The sequence below is a fragment of the Trichoplusia ni genome, chromosome 1 (assembly GCF_003590095.1).
Source record: "Trichoplusia ni isolate ovarian cell line Hi5 chromosome 1, tn1, whole genome shotgun sequence".
NCBI classification, from domain to species: Eukaryota; Metazoa; Arthropoda; class Insecta; order Lepidoptera; family Noctuidae; genus Trichoplusia; species Trichoplusia ni.
This window is the reverse complement of record NC_039478.1, coordinates 21,250,888-21,274,497: the sequence shown is the minus strand read 5'-3', so window position 1 is coordinate 21,274,497 and position 23,610 is coordinate 21,250,888. Positions and strand designations below refer to the sequence as shown.

Sequence of the window (23,610 nt, the reverse complement as noted above, 5' to 3'; positions counted from 1 at the left end):
CTGCAAACCTCATTTTATAAATTTAAAAATTTTGACTCTCCCTTGCATATATATTTTAGAGACATGTAAGTTTGTTAAAAAACACCAAGAATTTTACACAACGAGAGAAAATAAACAAACCAAGTATGTGTTAAGGCACAAAAATAGACTAAACTTACCACAATCGAGATTAAAGATGCATTCAACTAGCCCATATGTCATGTCTATAAAAATATTTAATAAATTACCCGAACATATAAAGAAAGAAGATAAGCTTAATGTTTTTATTCATAAATTGAAACAATTATTACTACAAAAAAGCTACTATCACATAAATGAATATTTAAACGACAATTTTTAGCAACATACCTGCCTATAAAAACAAAGACATTTTTAAATTAGAAGACGGCACAAAGACATTTACATAAAGACATTGACTAACATTGACTAGATTGATTTTTTTTTTATTGTTACGACATTTCAATTATTTTGACATTTATTTAATATTTGACAAGTATTTGACATGTTTTATTTTTTATTATAATTTGAATTACAATTGACATTGAATAATTTATATATTTTAGAATATTTATATGAATTTATAATTTTGCATGTAAGTATTTTGAAAATAATATATACACAACAATCATATATGTACCATTTATATATATTTAATATTTAATTAAAATACTGCAATAATAAGACAAACTTGTAATTTGTAATGCGTAAGTGATTCGAATTGTCTAATTACCTTTTAGTATTTAACATTGAAAGTTTTCATTCCTCCTCTCTCCTACGATTGCCGTGCCCGACAGGGTCCATGATTGTTACCACTATATTTAAGATCTATATTACATTGTGGAGTGCAATAAACGTATTGAGTATTGAGTATTGAGTATACTTTTTCCTGGAAAACTACAATTTTAAATATTAAAAAGGCTTTGGTATGGGGTAGTTTACATATCTACTAAAAACCGAATGTTTTCCATCCATTCGCCATTCACTAAAACCACACACTCTTTCAATTCCAAATGAATCTAAATATAATATGTTTTTATAAATTTAATGAACAATTCAATTTGACCTCCTTCCAGGTTTCAAATTAAGATGATACTTTGATCCTGTATTCAGGGTTTTATGCTAGAGCAGAATGTTCACCTTTTAAACATAAAAAATCTTGAATTAAAAAAAAACTTAAGCCTCGAAATTGATAATTTACGCAGCCCCAATGAGTTTAGTGGGAGGCCTAGGAAGCGGTGGCGAGACGATCTTAACGCTTACCGCGCGGGCTGTTTCCATGACAGGCAGAATAGAGAATCGTGGAAGGATTTGGGGGAAGCCTTTGCCCAGCAGTGGGACACAGTGGGATAGATAAAAAAATGAGTTTAGTGTTATTATTAAAAACTTAATTAAAATATATATGGATAGATAACACTTCAAACTTCTATTTTTTGTGGTTTTCAGTAAGGGTGGTTTTACATAACAACGTCAAAAGTCTTGAAAAAATTGTATGTAAAAACTCAATCTGTTTCTGTTATGTTAATTCGGCAGCCCAACGGCCAACACGCACATCCTGACTTTAACGCATTTATTAATTTATTCCGCCATGACTGTTAAACGAACCATATTTTTCGTTTTAATTTTGGTGTAGAGTACCTACTTCTAGTGATAATATAACAAAAATAATGGTCAAGTGTGTGTAGGAATCGTGGTTATAATGGTTCTATACAATTGAACTAAATATAAACAAATCGAGTGGATGACATTTAAATTGTAAATAAAATAAAAAACACCGACTAAAAGTGATTTGACACCAGACAACAGATAATTAAATTGAAATGAAACGACAAATTAAACCGCGATAAAATCCGTAAAAGTCGTTTCATTTCAATGTCTAACATTCGCGTAAACCTAAGAAACCACTATAATTAAATTGTCTAGCTATTACAGTTCCTTAGATACAACCTTTTGCCAGACGGATAGAAAAACAAATAGAGCGAGTTGTATCTCAGAAATACGGTTCCGCTTATCCTCTATCTTTACGGATCCCTAATAAAAAATATAACATATGGTAAACACCTATAAACCAAGCTATTGTAAGTATTTTATCAATTTATTAACTTAAGTTAATTTTCTTTTACTGTACACTTGAGGTATTGGCCAAACGTTTGAATGATCATTAAAGAAAATTGCCTTCGCTTAACTCATACAGTAGTTACAAAGAATTTTTACAGCAAATGCCAACATGCTTCAAACATTTCTTGTTGTACTGACCATCATAAGTTGACCCCCGGTGCTATTGTGGGCCTACGATTGATGAAGATAAAAAATACAAGAAAACCTGGTCAAGATAAAAACAAAGGACTATAAATGTGTTATTTTGTTAAGTTAAAATGTGTTGAATATTTTTGTTATGATTTCGTACTTCAAAATGTAACAATAATGAGAGAGACAAAATATAACGCGACACTTAACCTAATAACAATTAATAATTATTATTATTTTGATTTAAGTAAATAAATATTATGTTTAGCCTAATTCTTTAAAAAAGTTTGGTCAAATATAATTGATACCTTAAATACCCAACAAGAGTATTAAGTACCAGAAAATGTTTTAAAATATTTAGTGGAATAATAGATAGTAAAATGAAAAAAAAAATGTAATTGACATAATTAAGTGCGATTAAAGCATCTTTAAGAGGCAGGATCAGAAGGCTTACTACGACCTTTTACTGTGATATTTTTGCTGTTGGGTAGGTGGAAGAGAGATGCCGCTCTCCACTGTGTAGAACGTTGTCTTGCTTCCACAACTGCAATGGATTTACCTTAAGACCTAGCAGTAGGGTCTATGTTACAGGGGTGCTGAAAAAATCCTGTTTGTCGTTAAAATTAATATGAGTCTATGCATTTCTTCGGTACATTTATCCTATTTCACAATGTTTCGTGTATTATTTATTTATAGTTTGATATTTATATTATATATTGATACTAGCTGTCCCAGCAAACGATGCTTTGCCGATTTTTTTTTTCTAGTCCTATGTATTTTTAATGCCACATTATAAAAAAAATAAAAACAAACAATTTCGTCCAAAAAATAAAATATTTTTTTTTACTGTGAGCAACCCTTTCACTTAGGGGTATGAAAAATAGATGTTGTTCTTTTCTCAGACCTACCCAATATGTATACAAAATTTCATAAGAATCGGTCGAACCGTTTCGAGGAGTACGGTAACTAACATCGTGACACGGGAATTTTATATATTAGATTAAGGAATTACTAAATAAATAAATAAAGTATTATTTATTTATTTAGTAATTATTTAATAGAACTTATTACAGAGCCCCCACAAAACTGTTTGCACAGTTTCTCTGTGGGCAAAAATGGGTGTAATATATTTGTAATTTTACTAGTATTTACATTTTCTGTTTCAATATTAAAGACAAAAACCAGAAAGTTTACTTCTGGTTTTTGTCTTTAATATTGAAACAGAAACGCTTTTGTCCAAAAATCTACTTCTAAATCCGTGTTAAGTGCGCATTTGTTTTTCTTGCTACATAAATATTTTTAAATTCAAATAAAATATGATTTATAGCAAAATAAGGTACAATAAAATAAAACTCTTTCTTTTCCTAGAACTAGCCTGTCCAATTATAGTCAAGCTGTGTAACCCAGTTTTTTTCATTGGCTTGGTATGAAAGACGTGTGTCAATATAAAATGGGCGAACTAGCATGCAATGGAAAGCAAACAATTATTGTTGTCGAGCCATTTGAGCTTTACTGAGTTCCGTGACTTGCAGTCTTTTATTTTTTATTTTGTGATAACTTGAAAAAAATAATTTGTGATGTTTTTTTAACAATGTTTAGGGATTCAATTGAAAAAAATTGTATTAATCTTGACAAGACTTTAAGGTAACATAATACTTCTAAAATTATAACTTATCTATAAAATCAAAAGAGAATATTAATTAAATTGGTATTGTTATTCTTTTGTTAAAAAAGGATTATAGATTTTGATAGTAACTGTCGTGAGATTGATTCATTATTAAATGATGTAATGGTTTACTCACGCGTATTTATCGGGGTAGCCCGACTAGTTTCGGACCCAACCGGAGTCCTTAATCATGAGCAGACTACGAATACTAAATACGCGTGAGTAAACCGTTACATCATTTAATAAGGATTATAGAGGTACGTGATAGGAAGAAATTAACTTTTTTACTATTTTAAGTTATTACTGATACAAACTTTCATGATAAAGCAAGTTTTAATGTTTCAAATATTCAAAAAGTATCGAATGTTTCTAAGAAATTGTATCGTGTATATTTGGTAACTACGTATTCTATTCTAGGAGATTTTGAAAGTTTGGGACTAAATTTCACTGTTTGTAACATTAATATAGAATCCACAAAAATAAAACTTTGGATTTCATTTCATTTACTATTATAATTTGTTAAAGTTGCCAACTTTGGTTCTTTTGAACTTTATCGCTTTGCTATAATATACGACCCTCAATGAGTTTGCCTTGGATCGTTTTGGGCTTATTACTTCGCTAAATGAGACGTAAGATTTGTGGAAGAGAGATGCTGTTCTAAATTGTCAATCTTACAAACTACCAAATCAAAAATTTACAAAATAAGAACAAAGACAACGGACTTCACAAAACTATTTCACGATATAACATCTATATTTTGCTAAGTAAAAAATGATCAAATTTCGAAACAACAAGTCGTCTGAAAATACCTACAATATTGACTCAAGTACAGTTACACACAACCTCTCAAGAAATCAAAACTTTCACCGCAAATAAAATATGGAAAGGCAGTGTAACGAATCATGAGAATGGACAGGTGCACGCGACAGTACCTAGGGAACTTGCGATCAATACAATGTATTAATAGGGCTGAATTGATGCAGGGTGGCAACGTAATTGTTCCGCGAAGGAATTTAAAAATACTTCGTGTAAGGAGGTTTGAGTCGCATAACTGTGGTAGAAAGGTTTTGTTCTAAAGGTGTTTTCTTTTATCCTGGACCTCATGTTTGGTTTTTGATGGGTGCAATTCTTATAGATGCTCACAACCTCTGACTAGGCTAGCGGGTAGTAGGTACAGATTCTTATGATATACACCGTGATTTTTTAGTCGTCTTACAAAAGCAGCCCAGTTCGTGTATCCAATGACTAGAACACGTTCATGATAAAAAAATAGGTATTTATGAGATTTAAATAAATTTAAAATGCAATTTTTATTCAATATTATGATGCAATTCGTAGTTTTTTAGAAACACAGCTCTGTTGCGAGCGTGGTCCGAGCCTTGTAACAATGGTGAGGGTCGCGGGCGGCGGCGTTTTTATCATTTTTAATAGTATTTTCAAATTTCTCTTGTTTAATTTTTCTTCGTACTTATTGTCTTAGTTGATGATAAAAAAATAATAATCGACCCTAGGGGTATTTTACGTCGGGTACATGAACTGGGCCAGTTTTGTAAGACGACTAAAAAATCACCGTGTATAAATCAGTCGCCGTGCAATATCAGGTGTGTCAAAACATGATATTGCACGGCGTGTGTGTCATGTTGAGTCTTTTACTTTTTCTTGCTTACTCGCACTTTTTTCACTTATTTGTATTGATGTACAATACAAATAATTAAATTATCTGTTCCGCCGTTACCATAGATACTCACCAAATTACACAGACCACATCTGTAAACAATAAAAATCTTTACAGTCAGAATCTCAATCGCTTTTGTTTTTCACCAAAATGAGACTGCCACAATACGAAATAAATTTTTATGATTGTAAAAACTTTTATCTTATTTCTCGTGGAATAAACATAAAAGTCGAAAGTAATAAAATATTTGTTTACCATCTCGAGAAAGCCGTAATATAGGATTATAAGCATACAAGAAATAAAACCAACTACAAGTACTTACAAAAGATAAAATATACATTTAATGGTATCTTTATTTTATCCTTTAAATTGATAAAAATGATGCCGGCACTAAACGAATTTCAATCCTTATATTGCAAAGGTTTTACAAATATTCCAATCGCACAGAGACACCCAGACTCAGAACACGCAGGATCGAACCAGCGGCACATCAGCCACAGGGCGTTTGGTGACGTGATGACCTGTGTCAGTTCACTCGTGAAATGATTAATGTAACTTGTCATAAACAATATGACGAATAACAGAGTGTAATGTTTCAAGAAACGATTTGAATTTGCTAGAATCATCATAAATATATGATGAGGATAAGAGTCGTACTTGTCCAATTTTTTATCAATTCATTTGTGTTTGGCCACTTATAATATTTAGCACTAATTTTTTTCGTCTCAATTTTTTTTTTATTATTAATTTCCTAATATTGCATATATCAGTAGTTCCTATAAGGAGGTACGTAAAATAGTTCTGATTACTCATCGTTGTTCAATTAATTTGTCGTTCTTAAATTTAACAACCTGTGTGGGAATTATAACAGCTGACAAGATTATATATGCATATTATTTATTTGGCATTTAAAAGTAAATTTGTCGACCATAATTTATCCTTAATATTTTATATTAGGATTTTTTTTATCTATATCTATACTTAAAATATAAAGCTGAAGAGTTTGTTTGTTTGTTTGTTTGCTCTAATCTCAGGAACTACTGGTCCAAATTGAAAAAAGTATTTTTGTGTTGAATAGACCATTCATCGAGGAAGTTTATAGGCTATATACCATAACGCTGCGACCAATAGGAGCGAAGATACAATGGAATATGTGAAAAAAATAGGGCAGGTATAAATCATAACTTATATCTTCTAACCATTATTAAATGATGTAACGGTTTACTCACGCGTATTTATCGGGGTAGCCCGACTAGTTTCGGACCCAACCGGAGTCCTTAATCATGAGCAGACGCGGCGGGATCGCGAGTCGATCCCGCCGCGCGATCTTCTAACCACGCGGACGAAGTCGCGAAAAAGAAAAGGTTTTACCTATTAACCTTCCTCTGAAAAAATAATTCACGTGCATTGTGCAAAGACTTACAAAATAGATAGCACTATCGATAATCCTACTCCATACAGAGATCCCTTACTCAAGTACTATTTGCGACCACTTTCTTTAACACCTTTGAAAGGGCCCTCCATCTGAATGCCCCGTAATATATCAATGTATCTAACCCAAATTCATCTTTATAAAGAAGACAAAGAACAGTATTTTTGTAACTATTTTGTGACGAAATCCGGTCATATGCTCATTCAGTGCAAATTATTAACAATAAAATTATATTTAGATCTGGTTAATTCTTAAAATAAATAAGGTTCGATACTTGTTTATCAAAATTTAAAAGATTTACCTTGTGAAATTAGGGTTAATAAGTACTACAGTGCAAGTTTTTTTAATTGTCTACTCCTACAAACCTCAAAGCTTATTATCCTTTTCGTGTAGCTTTTCTTCTAACAACTATCAAATTTATTTACTCGAAAAATAACAAAGAAATAAAAGAAAAGTTTTAACGTGTTAACAAGGTACTCAAAGGCAGCTCTTAATTAGCCCTCGGTTAGGTTCTAGCTTACTGTCTATCAAAAGTCTAGAACTATAAATAGACAAAGATATTACCTTGGTTTTCACACGTTTCTCATTACATTGTTAATCTCTTACAACGAGAGAACAGTTTGTCTTAAGATAGCTTATATATTTATCAGTACAATAAACCTTACAAAATTAGCCTCTGTAAATCCATGTATTTGTTCAAAATTCTATTTTTTTATCTAATAACTATTTTAATGTGACAGTAAACGCTCAATTGACATTTCTTTTTTAACGTTTCAATTTTCAACGATCACACATCTGTTGCTGTGTTAGATTACAACAAAATACATTTTTTTGCTTATACAAAATATTCTCCATTCATGCTAGGTCAGAACCTCACATGCAGGTTTTTAAATGAAAACTATTTCATCTTCATAAACTATTTGTTAGGTATTCTGAAAAAGCCATGTTTATAAGTATAGCACTGTGATTAAATAACGCAACGCTTTATTAAGGACTCTTTTTGGGTCCGAGACTAGTCGTGAGTAAACCTTCACTTCACTTCATAATGAGTCATTCTCACTATAATTACAATAAAATATAATATTGCGGTCCAATAATAAAGTGGCACTTCTATATTTAGATCCTCGATATAAGAAAAACTAAATCGCAAAAGCATAGCAATACATGCAACATGCCAGCTCAGCATATATTATTAACTCTACACATGCATATTTAATTAGAAAAAACAGTAAAATTACTATTTCCTACAACTCACAATTTTCCCTTTCGTTTCGAGATAAGCATCTTTCAAGTAAATAAAAACTGGGCAAACGCGAGTTGTACTTGGTAAATAAAGGTTCCGTACTGTTATACTATATTTTTTTATAAACTATAATGCTATCAGTTTTGCTCTTTACCTTTTTTGATAGATATAAGGTATAAGGACAGATAGAAATACAAACTGACTCTGGCGAATTATAAAGGAACGAATAAGGAACTAAGGAATTGAATGTTTGCGGGGGATTCACAAACATTCAAGTTACATACGTAAAGACAATTAGACTCACCCCACCAACACATCCACTCGGCTATCCTTGAAGTCCAAAAAATAGTATAACTCTAAAAACGAGTGATTTTGTTTGAAATTTCTGACTTTTCGTGGTATATGCCAAACATAAGTGGAAATTTGCTCGTTACATTTGCTGGACCCCGCGAAGAGTTGAACCGTCGCGGTCACACTTTGGACGATTAAAAACAAAAGAGGCCTCACGGCAGAAAGCGATGGGAATACCACAATTTCTTCTTGCAAACTCGGCCCTTCATCACTTAGCATTGTGCATCACCTAGTATTAGTACCTATATAAAGGATAGAGTGTTGAGTCACACATAAGTAACGCAACAACGTGATATTGGACCCTTAAGGCATAAAAACTATACTTATTATAAGTCATTACCGCCATGAAGGTTGTGTAAACTTTTTATCATGAAAGTAATTATTTTTTATTACGACTTATAATTTAAAGTTTATGCTTGAAATGACCTATTAGTCACTGTGACGGTGACATAGAACTGCGATAGCAATGATTCATAACAATGCAAGGAAATGGGTTACAAATGTTGGCGTGTTGGTCTTATGTAGGCTGTGATGTTGGGTCAAATATTTGAACCAATGCTTATATGTTTGTATAAAGTTTACTTCCAGGATTACTCTGGCATTTTTCATTATTCTGAAATCATAGATAATCCATGTTTTAATCAAATCATTGTTGATAAAATTGATGAAAGTAAATTGATTTCCTTCGTATGTAAATATTCGTTTTTCTGTAAAAAAAGAAACTAGAGAAATAGTTTTTTTTATTACTAACACACACAGTTTATTGAACGTTTTTACTTTCATCACATATCGGTAAACTCTTGCATATTCATCGGAAGCATCCGAATAGTTTCGGGCCCAATTTAGGCCTTAATCATGAGCCACAGCAAAAGTCCCATGTTATAAGTAAACAACATAACCAAAAACTCCTTTAACCTACATAGCCAGAAACTATAATAATATTGCACCAAACCTTAAATAATTTCCAACCATTCTAACCTAGTTACAATAAAATAAGAAACAAGAGAAATAAATAAAATCCAAAAGTCCGCAACACAATTTCCTTTCTGCAAGCCCAATTGACCAATTACCACATCAAAAACTAATAAACAAACAATGATTCTAAGTATTCCGTACTTAAGTGTTATTTAGGTCAAAAATTAGATTAAGGTTAGGTCAACTTTAAAGGACTCGGTGAATAAGTCCAACGTTTCGCACGGAATGCTTGCATTACGGCTACTTAACGATGTAATGACTGCGTATTAATTTTTTGTATGGGCTGTTGTTTTTCAAGACGAAATTACTGTGTGAGGGGAAATTTTAGCTTTTAAAATTCAATATACGTAATATTTGAAATTAGTCTATGGTGATGAAAGGGTGAGGTAACAATCTATTTAATCTCTCAGGTAATTTTAAAATATTTGACACGTATTACCTTTTTCTGAACAACAAAAATTTAAAAAGCAAACTTGCTTTACAGTTTAGGAGATGGTATGTTTGCTGGACATAATAAGAAATACGTATCCATTATTATGCTATAAACTACAAAACGACAGTTCTGGCAGTCAGTCTAAAGATTTTATGGGAACTGTCTAAAGATCCTGACGATTGTGTTGCCCGTTTTGCAGAATTGCTAACTAGGGTATTTAGTAGCAATCAGCAAGATTTAAAGTAAATAAATTTAGCAAAAACTAGGCCGACTGATTTCAATTCATTTTTGTTGCGTATTGGTTAAATAAGTAGTGTTTAATAGAAATAAAAAGAGTATCGTAGAAAAAAAAACCCTCGAAAGATCTCTCGTTTTGTCTTTAAATCCTAATCAATAATTAATAACTAAACATATTATTTACACCAATATTATCTTCTTCAGATTTCAAAGTGGAAGGCTATCCTGTGTTGGTCTGGTTCCACGGCGGAGACTTCGTCCGAGGCAGCCCTAACAGCGTCAATCCGTTCCAGCTGGTGCTGAAACAGAGGGTAATAAAGCTTATGAAACTTCCAATGCTAAACTTAATATAACTTTGAATAAATATGACCTAGTTACAAAAATAAATTGCAGACTTGCGAAGGAAATTACCGAATTCACGTGCCACTCGATCTAGCTATATTTTTTTTTAAGTTTTTAAAGTTACATTGGCAACTAAGTAAGAACATCGTAAATAAGTAGGTACCAAGAGTTCTTTTTTGATCTTACACTATACTAAGAAAAAAACAATTATTACGTTTTATAGTAATTATCGTGAGATTATTAAATTTTAATGATGCAACGGTTTACTCACGCGTATTTATTGGGAGTGGCCGACTAGTTTCGGACCCAACCGGAGTCCTTAATCGCGAGTCAAACTGTCGTGATTATCCGTGATTGTCCCGAAACTAGTCAAGTACTCACCCGATAAATAAGCGTGAGTAAACCGTTGCAAATAATACATTATCTACATTATATACTGTTTATCTTCCAGGTTATATTCGTATCCGTTGCTTATCGGCTCAGCATCTTCGGATTCTTCTCAACACTTGACAACGAAGCATCAGGCAACTTTGGTCTTTTGGACCAAGTCGCCGCTTTGACATGGGTCAAGAACAACATCGAGAGCTTTGGAGGAGACCCTGAAAATGTCTGCATCATGGGGCATGACGCAGGAGCCGTCAGCGTCACCCTTCACCTAATATCATCTTACTCCGCTGGTTTATTCCAAAAGGCAATCGCAATGAGTGGAAATGCTCTATCACCAGAATCAGTAAACGTAGCGAGGAAAGAAGTAGTGACAGTAGACAAAGTAGCTGTAGCCTTCAGTTGTTTCCGAAAACCTACGTACCAGTTACTTGACTGCCTAAGAAGAGTTCCGGATCAAGCCCTCTTAGATATAGCTGGTCCCGTAACAGACTGGAAACCCATAGTCGATGGAGGGTTTAGCAACATAACAAGTCCATTTATACCAGAGATGCCAGAAAAGTTATTCAAAGATGAAATCTTTTCACCAGTCCCTCTATTAGCCGGGTATACAAATATGGAAGATGGATTGCTTCTAGAAAAAGATGATAGTGGTGATTCTGGAATCAGTCAAAGGGAATTTGATTCAATGAGAGAAGAAATCATTCTAGCAGACATCACAGTAGACAACAGTTCTTGTTTTACAAATCAGCATCACATACAAGACACAGTCGCGTTTTTCTACAAACCAATCCCCCCGACTACAAATGAGACTATTCTAAGAAAACTATTCGTAGATTTTTATACGGATAAGACTCATGGAGCTACTACGTACCACTTAGCGAAGCTCATTAGTCCTCATTCTCCCGTTTTTCTCTACAGATTTGATCTCAAGCCATTTTCTGACATTGCTAATGAGGGCCTTCCAGAGTGGATCGGTGTTCCTCATAACTTTGATTTAATCTTCACCTTTGGGATGCCTTATCTAGCTTTGCCCGAAGACTTGAGTAAATGGGATTACAGAGACAAAAGCATATCAGAAATCATAATGAGGATGTGGTCAAATTTCGTTTGGCATTCGAATCCAACGAATTCAGGAGTAATAATTGATTGGCACGCTTTTGAAGTAGAACGGCCCGGGTATTTAATAATTAATCGGGCGAATTTTACAATGAGCACGCCAGCGACAGTTAATTATAAAGCGTTCGAGTTTTGGACGGACTTTTACCCAAAAGTTGTGGAAATTGGAACAAAGTGTTGTAAAGAAGTCTTAGATGATTCCGGCGCAAATATATTGTCTTCTAAGATTTTACGCAGTTTAATATTATTATATTTGTTTTCATTTCTACTCTCATAACGTATGAAAGGTTGTCAGATTGTGGTTATTTTTGTATAGTCTATTGAAAGATGTATTTTAAGTATAACAATATTTCTTCAGTACTGAATAAATATTTACCTTCCAGAGAATTGATAGTCAAATAAAATTCTTTAGAATGTCGGTGTTGTTTTTTTTTATCTATGACGAGTTATTTAAACTGCACCCAGACGTTTGGAACCGGTCAAGCAATATTTTTAATAATATAACTGTACTAGTTATACCTGTTTTAGCAGTGATTGTCAAGATCAATTGCAGATCATTCTTTAATAAGAATCGATCTGCTAGATATTAGCAGCAAAGGTGGAAGTTCTCAATTTGTCTGTATTTCGCTTTTTTTACGTTTGTTACCTTCGCACTGAGGATGAACTTATTTTTTTTATTCGTTTTTTATTTAACGCGAAATAGCTGTAATTTGGTCCCATAAATTAAATCAATATTGGCTCTGGACTTTTTAAATTTAAATTCGGTTGACTTTTTAAATTTGAATTTATTTTTGTAAAAAAACAATATTATAGTTTCTAAATTCCGTTACAAAGAGTCAAACGGACAAGGTATAGGGGTCGATAGGTCAAAGGCGTCAGACTTGTCACAGGTTGATGGCAGTTTTGTGGCCGTTGCTTACACACGCGAGATTTTAACGTACTGATTTTGTTATAGTACGTCCACGTTAATGTAAAATGTCGTCAGACTCATATTTTGACGTCAGTATTGTTGGAATAAGTTGTCATGAAAATTATTTACCCAATAGTAGCGTGAACAGTTTGGTTTTACGGTCAAACATTGAATAGTTTTTGAACGTTGCAAAGAAAAACTTTTAGCAAGGTATATATTTATTATATATTTTAGCAAACACTTATTAAGCCGTTACTTGGAGAAGATACATAATTTTAGACCGTCTCTGTTAATTAACAGGAGTAAGTAAAAAATTCGCATCGACGAGTCCCATAATTCATGTATCAAAATTCATAAAACAATTGACAAACGAAGCAGAAACAATCAAAACTCCCCTTCAAATCGATAGCATAGTTTTAAAGCAAAGCAAACTAAAATTTTATTGGAAAAATAAATTCTACAAGAACATAACCTATTTTCAAACAATCGTTTTCGTGTTACACAGCCATTACTCACTAAACTTACGAACATTTAACCGTCAACCCGTGGCGATAAACTGAAACAGCATTCGGTTCATATTTGCACCTATTGCTTTTAACTGAAGGTGATAATTATATGAAAGTTCTAATTATGGAACGAAGCTTGACAAAAGACTATGAAACGGTGGACAAAATGACAATTTATTTCTGCGGAGTCACGTGACTTTTTGTCTGTAAATTCAATACTCTTCTGAAATCTCTGTTTTCGAAATCCAAGCCTGTTTAACTACATTTATACATTTCAAGTCATTGACTGGGTCTTGACACCTCTTTTTCTCTTTGGAACACTTTACTTTTTGCTTTTTGTAACAAAGACCCAATCCAAAAATATCCTCATAAAATGTATTTAAAAATGCGATATTTTAAAACCACTTTAAAATCTATATCCATCTCTTTTCCTAAAATCCCAAGGACAAAAGAATATAAATTCAAAATTACGTATTTTGTAAATAAGGTCATCCACACATGACTCTTCACAATGAATAACAAAAATCAATCTTACCACTTTACAATAAAGCCTATTTAGACGTCAAAGAATTACAAGCCATGCTGTTAACTGTACAAATGGTTGTTTTATTTGATACACGTGTAAAACAAGTAACAGATGATGTAATAGCAATAGAAATGGTTATTGATAATAAAGTTTATGAGGTTTATCAAGAAGATAACTATAATGTCACAGTATTTGTTAATGTAAATGACATAGAACTGAAATCTCATAGTCAAAAGCAAGGCAAGGATATAACTTTAGAAAATGTTCATATATGATGTGAGAAAGATCAAGTTTATCAGTCATTACTGAATGATGTTTTCACACATGTAAGTTCATTCGAATTCGAAACATGGTTTTATAAAAAAGTGTTAGATCTGCACAGAATTTGTGTCAGTGACGTAAGTTGTGATGGGTACCACTGTTTTGTCAAATTAATTCCAGGAATGTTTTGTTGAAACGGTAAGTAATTATCTTAAATGATAAGATATTTATAACTTATAGTAAACACAAATTTCATTTGTTTGTAAGATGATGTCTTAGTAAACTTACTTACTCTACACATAAAGATCCAAGCAATCCTGCAGCCACCATAGAAATTTCAAAAATTAAGGCAAGTACACATCTAAACATTTTATTAAAGCAGTACCCTTGTAAATAAATATTGTCGTATTGTTACTTTTACTATATTGTATAACTATTATATAACCATGTTTTCCCACAACTATAGAAACGACTACATCAGAATCTTCTATTTCAAAACGAATGTAATACGAGTTATCTTCAACAACCATTAACAATAAAATGATACGAAATGCATCGAAATAAACAAATTCGATTTGTCCATCATATAAATGTTATGTGAAATCATTCTGTTCAACAGTATCGATACAATTCTATTGTTCAACAGTTCATAAGTTAAATATGAAATTACTCTTGTTAGTTTGCTTGGTGGTGACTGTAAGCTGGAGCAATGGATTTGTAAGTTCAAATCTAATTACCTACCTATATTAATTGCTCGAACTAAAATGAACAATACCCTCGAAGACATTTAGTCCTCCAAGACACAAAACCTAAAACCTTTCAAGTCACATCACCCAGTCTCGGGACGAGCATTCGTGCATCACACAAAGCTTGTCCTAACCGGGGATTTAACCCACGACGCATCGCTCTCAGTGGGTTTGGCGAAGTGATCACAACCACTCGGCTATCCGCGCAGTCTGTTAAATGTGTTCGAATGTTTGACCATTACCTTTAAACCTTTAAGTTAGGGCTCTAGAAGAAGCCATGTCACCATTTTTTTATATTAACGCGAATGCACAATACTTTGTAAAACACAATTCCGCTGCCTAACTGAAACCCTCTTACTTTAAAAGGTGGTGAAAACCACAGAAAATTTTTCAGGAAGATACGTTTAAAAGACGTATTTTCCTGAGACGTTTAAAACGTTAAGTATAATTACAGACAATCGAACTCTTGAATTTAATCAGAAGAATTCGCCTTATCATGAATATGAGAATCCAAAGAGAACAAAATATTTAATAATCCTGATCAGATGGGGTCACAGTATTTAATAAAGTTTCAAATTTGTTTGCACCAAACATAGTATTAAAGAATAAGGTCACAAAATATTAATATCTGTTTTCGGCACTGCTAAGGGATATTTATTAAAAGTGGTCCGGAGCATTTTGCTCCATGAAAATTTCGTCAGACTTGATATTATTTATATATATCTAGGTACTACTGATTTAATATTTGTCTTATAGTTCCGTAGTATTCTAGTAAATGCATCAATATGATATTTAATAATGTGACTTTTATTTCTAGGTATCCAAAATCGAGCAAATACTGACACTAACATTGAACTTAAATAAATATGTTACCGAATGTATGGAAGAATTTAGCAGAGCTGATGAAGGCAAAGACGATGTCAGCATCTCAATGGATTCAGATGAAGCGGGCAACGGTCTGCAAAACGTAACTCAATGTTTCTTTATGAAAACAGGTATATTAACACAAGAAGGAACTATAAATGCTGACTCAGCGTATGCTATTCTCTCTCTACTAGGCATAGATGAATATGTGTCCAAAGAACTGCTGAAGAAATGTACAAGTATCATTGGATTCGATGCAGAGCAGACTACGTTCGCGATCTTCAAATGTTTCGAAGATGGATTTAGGGATCTGGATGTACTTTGAACTAATGATAGGAATTTTAATAGTGATAAAATATAAATGAAATACGATTAAACCTTTTTTTTGTAGTGATGATGTGTTTTATTTGAATAAGGCTAGAGAATTCATAGAATTGATTTAAAAACTAAAAGTTAGGAGTATCAATTCATGATTCTTCTGATAGTTATACTTTTTCTTCTGCTTAAGGTTTCCATAGATAAACAATAGCCTTCAATTGCCTCTCCTGAGGATGAAAAAAAAAACAAACGATTTTTTTACTATACAAATGACTTAATTCATATCACTTTTAGAAACGGAAATCACCAAATTTTGTCTTTGACGTATCTTCTTACCGAGAACTACATAAAACAAATTATAAATGTTAACCTCGTTTGCATACCTACCTGGAAAATCGTATTTGTCATTTTTTCCTTATTGATATTGGACTCAAAGGACGAATTTATTTCCAAATTAATGATAGTAATAATTTGAGTGTGAGATAAGAGTGGATAACTGTATAAAACCAGTTTTTTTAAAAAATAATTTTGTGTGGCGCCTGATTTGTCTTTCTGTTTTTCTTTTTAATATTTTGGTGTATTTATAATACTACGATTTTTTACCCGGTGGAAATAAACAGTGTGTTCCCTTATCTTATCTTCACAACCACGGACGAAATCGCGGGCAATAGCTTATAAGATATTTCTACTTCCGGAAGAAGATTAGTTAAACAGATAATACGATGTTAAAACCTATCGTCATAATACAGGTTTCTTTGGCAGTTAGATTCTCAGTCATATTCACCTGACTTCACTTTATGACAAGTAGGTAATGATCATATTGGAACACAAAGATCACCATTGGACCATTTTAATGACTTCCACAATGCATTTGAGTCAACCATTTGAAGTCGTCGTTAGTCATTTAAGGAAAAACACCTGCAATTATACATACATAGTACATATTCACATACTACTGTGTCTACTATGAGTTGTAGTAAATTGACGCATCTAAAAAGAACTCTGAGACATGTATGTTGTTAGTGAGGATGCTATGAGCAGTGGCAAAGGCGACGTCTAATTATTTTTTTGGTATGCGGATAGTGCGTATAATGAGGTTCCGCTGCCTGTCTGTTCCTCTGTCACCAAGCCATATCTCATGCATCGTGATATCTGGAAAGTGAAAAGAGAGGATGGTTTGATGTTTCCAAACACTGAAATGAAAATCAAGGGTAATCAACGTTGGTGCGATCTTAAATTTTATGGGTGACGACGTAGACGTAGATTCTATGCGAATTTGCTATTATTAAGCCTATATGTCATTGTCGCGAATCCGACTCGCATTTGACCGATTTTGATAGACAGCGAGTGATTTGACTGCCACGTTAAGTTATTATTATTCAGACCATTCTGAACATTACATTATGACTCCTTCCGCTTTGGGTTGAGTGGAAGAGAGTGTCAGACTACTGACTAAAACCCACCCAAGTTTCTTCCTTTGTCCTTCGTGTACCAGGGCCACGGTAACCCTTTCACACAATCTCGTTGCCTGGCACTCTTCAGCCCTGCTTAGCTAAACAGCTCCATTGTAACCTCAGAGTTGTTTTAAAGTCGTCGTATTATACTAATGCTTTTGAATAGGTCATATAGCAAATGATTTACGATCTATTTAGCTGGGTTTTCTATAAATTGGTCATTGACATTATACGATTCTAGTTAAAATGATTTCAGCTAATTATTTCTTCCTACCTAGATAAGTATTTGTTTTTGTTAAGTTAGACGTCATTGTCAAATCATCTGATATGATGCTAGCTGTTGCATGCGACTTCGTCTGCATGGTTATGGAGATATTAATTAGGAAAATAACAACGGTTTGTAGTTTTAGGGTTCACGCATCTCCTTCCCGTTTTGTAACATATTTTTAATCATTGCTATGCTTTAATTAACCAAAGCGTGATGACATAAGCCGTTCTCGATAAATGGGTTGTCTAACATTTTTTATTTTTTTTTCAAAACGAATCCGCATTGCTGCGAACAAACTTACCAGTTTTAAAATATTGTTATTAGAGATTAACATTATTTATCGATACACAAGGGAATTCCCATTGCTGTGACGATCTTTAAAGGGTATTTGCGAAAAAAAACCTGTTTCCTTTTAAATAATGTAAAACTTTTATCTTCATGTTGTATATCTGTTAAGAATGTGATTTTTATGGAACATTATGTAAAGAAATCACAAAATTAATGGATTTGCGAATATTAATAGAAGATATTTGAATACTGGGTCAAACATGTGGTTATACTTGTTTACATGGCTTACTTTATTATTCTAAATCTTGTATTTTTATTTATTGTTTATTGGGCTGTAAAATAACCTGAATAATCGCTGATTCCATTTCTAATCTAGGTAAATACTAATGAAAACTTAATTTTATTAAATTCAAAATAGTAAAGATATTTGGAAACGATAAATTCTATAAAATGAATTACATTAAAGTTACGATTTGCAGCGCATGGGCTGAAGTCCATTATATCCTAAAATAAATAAAAAAGTTGAATGGAACTTACGCGTGACGTCAATAATGCGAAGTCGCAAGCCTGCCTCGCCCCCTATCCTAAACTTTAAAGCAGTTTATCTTTGTCGGTTTTTATTGTTCATGAAGTTATAATAGGTACGTGTCTGAAATGATTAAATTACGAACTTAAAATATTGTTCCTTTCATACGCAGTCACAAAACTCTTTGTGACGCAATTTTGATACCAGGAATTAAGTCCAAGATAATGGTTGTCTACTTGGAGTTTAGGCAAATACCATCATTAAATCTATTTACCTATCACCAATCATCAGTAAAAATAATACTTAACAAGTTAAAATGTGTTAAGGACTATATTCCTGTATATTTGTACGCCAGGTATTTGGCAGAGCATAGTGATACTCCATATAAACATAAGATCTGTATCTTTACCTATGTGTCACAAATAAATATAATTGATTTAATAGAAAAGACAAAAATATTAGTTGGCCGGGAGTATTTTTGATTACCTTAGTCCAATGAAGTTGACACACCCTTTTTTCGTGCATTACATCGGTGATGTACGCAAAATGATCACTGATTATTTAAAAGTGTTTTATAGTTCAAATTGTCTCTCACATTTAAACACAAGCAAACCTAAGCCAACTGCAACGTTGCTCACCAAAGCTCCGCTAAGAGTAATCAGCTGATTAATTCTATTCATTTCTGTGTGGTGATTTTGCGTCATTATTTTTATGCAAAATTTGCATTCCCATCGTCAGTTCAATACCTCCCAAGGTAATACCCTCTTATGCGCTCTTTTAAATCAAACACCAAGATATAGAAAGTGCACAAGTGACAGATGAACGTAAACACGCAAAAAGTGGGTAAGTTTGGCGTCTGAACGGTACATTAAATCTTATAAACATAAACACAAGAAACCGGTGTGAGCTTCAAACAGGTGCACATATATTATAAATGTATGTGAAGGAAGGAGGTTTTCCTCAATCAAGTTTTAGTTTTTTTTTATTTAGTTTGCAAATTGACCGTAAACCGGTGAAGCCAGTCGCTTTTCAAACGTGGAATCGAGAGCTCGTTATTAGTTCTGTTAGTTTTTAAATTTGTATTTCGAATATGATTCCCACGTCAAGAAATATGGCGGTGAGTTTCTGTTTTGTTTTTTTGAATTCTTTGTTCTTAATTTAAATTCGAGTTTCAGTGACAGTTGTCAATATGTGTGTGTTTGTTAATTAGTGATTAAAGTTTAAGTTTTTAAGTATAATGATATAATTTTATTAAGTTAAATTCTTGTTATGAGGTTATCATATTAATTAATGTTAATGAATGCTCACTTAGATTTGTGATTGTAGTAACAATTCGACATTTACACATTTTTATAATAATTTTGGAATACCAACTTCTGTACCTTTATCAATTTGTCTCCATAAAGGCCAAAATTCGTGAATTATTTGTTATTCTTATTAGAATTTATGTTATTATATTATTAAAGCGAGCTTCTAACATTTTGTCTCGATGATGCTTTTATGTTTTTATAAAGGTCGTCGGTTTTATTAATGAGTATTTATGTTTATTCTAATCAAGCAATACCGCCTTTTGCCAACCTTTCATAATCGATTCCGATGCATTAGTTATAATAAAAGTTGATATTACAATCGTTTTAGTCTCTAAAAATAAATGAAGTGCAAAAAACATTGTATATTTCCATTTAAAAGCAAAATAGTTACATTACCGTAATAAGTTTTTATACTTAGTGCCTAGGTTAGGTTAGTGATTAGGTTAGTTAGGTTCAGTTTCATATATTTACAACTAGCAAACCAAAAAAATAGTGCAAAACATTCGAAATATACCAACCTAAATAATATCGTCATTAAAAAAAAAATACAGGTTCATCTAAATAATATCCATTTAAAAAAAAAATTACAGGTTTCAAAATATATTAAACTCAAGTTTTTTGACACTCACACATCCAAAAGTAGACACTTAATAGGTACCTACCTAAATTTGATTTCAAAATAAGGAAAAAGGTATTGAATTAATCAACACATCTAATACATCAACACTTAAATATTTAAACGCCCAATCAATGACATAAAAACAATTTATTAATAATTGCTCCACCTGCCTATGTACTCATCTAAAATACCAATCCGTAAACAAAACCTATTTTGACAAGCCATGACGACAAAAATGTCATTCACATTGCATTTTGACAAGTTGCATGACTTTGACATGTCAATCCAATGCATCTTCGCGATCAGCGTCAGTGCTCGGAGAAATGAGTCTGGTCTGCATAGCAAAATGCCTAAATTAACAAATCAAAAAAACTATGTAGTTAAAAAAATATATTTTTTATTTTCCAGAGGTCATTCACAGCCTTAGTTTTGCTGACGTCATTCGTGGCGGGTCAGCGACCTTTCTTCGCTGGATTACGACCTATAGGATTCCCTGAAACGCCAAACAGGACTACTACCACACAGGATCCATTAGGAAACCGGTAAGCTTATTTACTACTCACGTATTCATTAGTTTGCCTTATAAACTGTTGGCTTTCGAGTTACGGAGACGTAATGATCAAGATCTTGTTCTATGTACGATGCTTTTAAGTTCAATGAAAACATTATAGCTTCAAAATACAATAGGAAATCAGTAATAAAACAAAGGTACTTGCGTTTGAATGCAATAATCACAAGATCTGGACTGGTTTGATGGAAATATTCGTCGATTCAGATCGTAGGGTATAAAACAATACAAAATCTACCTGCAACCAATAAAAGTAGAAAGACCGCGCTTCATAAAATTTCGTTGAATGGGGGTAAATACCCAAATATTATATTGATGTAGAACACCCGACGGAAATTCTCAAGAAACGAGAAAAGGACTTATCTGGAAATCCGATAAATCCTTTGATTAATGCCTCCGAAAACAAGTTTATGATCATAACTTACATCTCAGAAATCCCAGACATTAATAACGTAATATCTAATTAGTCACGAAACGTATCTTAAACATACGTATTTTAAACACTTGGGTTATTATTGGTATATCCAACTATTAGAAAAAACTTGCTTAGTCTTAAAAGGTAGTTGTCCACCTATGTTGCCCTTGGACGTCTATTTTCTTAATCGATTGCTAGACTTTAAAACAACAGAGCTTCGAGATGCGCTTGCGCATGCAACTGTACAACTTCATATTATCACCAAGATAAATTACTAATTTTAATTGTAATATTTCATTTCATTTCATTATATTACATATTTGTCCCTCTTTGAAGTACAAGAAAAAAAAAACTAAACATATTTTTGGCATTAATTTATTTCCAGTTTCGGCGAAGGAACTACAGAAAGGTTGCCAATCGAAGCCAACGGCGACAGAGATTTAATTGATCGACTTAGCAAACTGCCAATCGACAAGCAGCCCTTCTGGTTCATCAACTGGCAAGCTTTAGAAGAACACAGGAAGAAACCTCAAACGTACCCACAAAGGCCGAACGTCTTCGTTGACTCAGTGCCCCTGACTTCAAATACTCAACCCAGTGGTTTCAGTTCAAATTCTGGCTTTTCCTCCACCTCTGGATCGAATTCCTTCAATCAAAACCCAGGAAACAACTTTGCGTTAAATAACAACCCTAGTAATTTCCAATTCAGTGCACCAGCTGCATCCAGTAGCTTTAATCAGGTCACTGGCAACACCAACAATTTTGATGGTATTCCAAATCGTGTGAGTGAAGCTCAATTTGGACTAAAGCCCACAATTGGGAATAATCCTGGTTTTATTCCGAACAATGATAATTCTTATACTTTCGTTTCCAATACTATGGATATCAATGGACAAAGTTTTAACACTGCATCTAATGACGGACATTCTTACAGTACACCCAACTCAGGTCCAAGCTCAATGAGACCCAATTCGGGAAGCTCTAATGCTGGTACGTCGCCAACATTTAATTCAAATATTGGACCATCCCCTGTATCAAATTCAAATGTTGGGCCCATATTAAATACAAATGCTCAACCATCTCCGCTAAGCTCAATTATTAGGCCCAACTCTGGTTCAAGCTCGAATATTGGAAACAATCCCAACTTCAGTTCAAATATACCCTCTGCTTCGTCGAACATTGGACCTAATTCAGTAATCGGCTCAAATATTGGACCCAGCCCTGTAGTAAACTCAAGGCTACCTTCAACGGGTATATCCTCCAACATTGGACCCAATTCTGGGTTAGGCACCAACACCAACTTTTCAGCTGTAAATCTGTACCCACCAAACGCAAACCCAGCGGCCTTATTACTTAATAAACTACCTCCTAATGCTTCATTTGGAAACGTTTCCTTCAATTCTTTCGCTAATTCTTTCAACAATTCTTACCAACACAATCATAATGGATTCTTCGTTCAATCTTACAAAACAGACTCGTTTGTTTCACACAGCAGTTCCTTTGGCTCAAGTACTAGGTATCCAGTATAAGCCCCATCAGCAAGGCGTCAGGAATATAATTAATAAAAACAATATTTAATTTAATAAAACATTTTATTGACTTTTTAAAATAAATAAAACTTAATTACTAAGCGTAATCTTATAACTAAGACCTCATTAGAGTGAATTTAAATAAAATTATTGTAAAATGCAATCATTATTGTTCATTTTATTTGACTCACACCTTTCCCTCTTTTAAAGAATTATTTAGATTCATTGTACAAAAATAACATGGAAATTGAGAACTACAGACATTTAGCCAAATGTTTTTAGTTTAAGAGTTTCGTCACTAGTGACTAAGTCAGTCTATGTAAAAGGCTTTGACTTACATGAAGGCACTACAGAGCTAGGTAAGCACAGCCCTAACAATTAACTTAATTTGAAAGCTAAGA

General features: G+C 33.0%; 1 protein-coding gene across 1 annotated transcript in view; it reads left to right on the top strand.

Annotated features, from left to right (window-relative positions):
- The window catches only part of LOC113499091 (carboxylesterase 1E-like), a 30,494-nt gene extending 7,280 nt beyond the window's left edge, over window positions 1–23,214 (top strand). The window contains exons 2-6 of the mRNA XM_026879441.1: window positions 10,461–10,567; window positions 11,050–12,295; window positions 16,730–16,741; window positions 21,119–21,239; window positions 22,066–23,214. Of these exons, the coding sequence (XP_026735242.1) occupies window positions 10,461–10,567; window positions 11,050–12,295; window positions 16,730–16,741; window positions 21,119–21,239; window positions 22,066–23,209 (2,630 nt within the window). The 3' untranslated portion in view covers window positions 23,210–23,214. The remainder of the gene's footprint in view (window positions 1–10,460; window positions 10,568–11,049; window positions 12,296–16,729; window positions 16,742–21,118; window positions 21,240–22,065) is intronic.
- The last annotated feature ends 396 nt before the right edge of the window (window positions 23,215–23,610 follow it).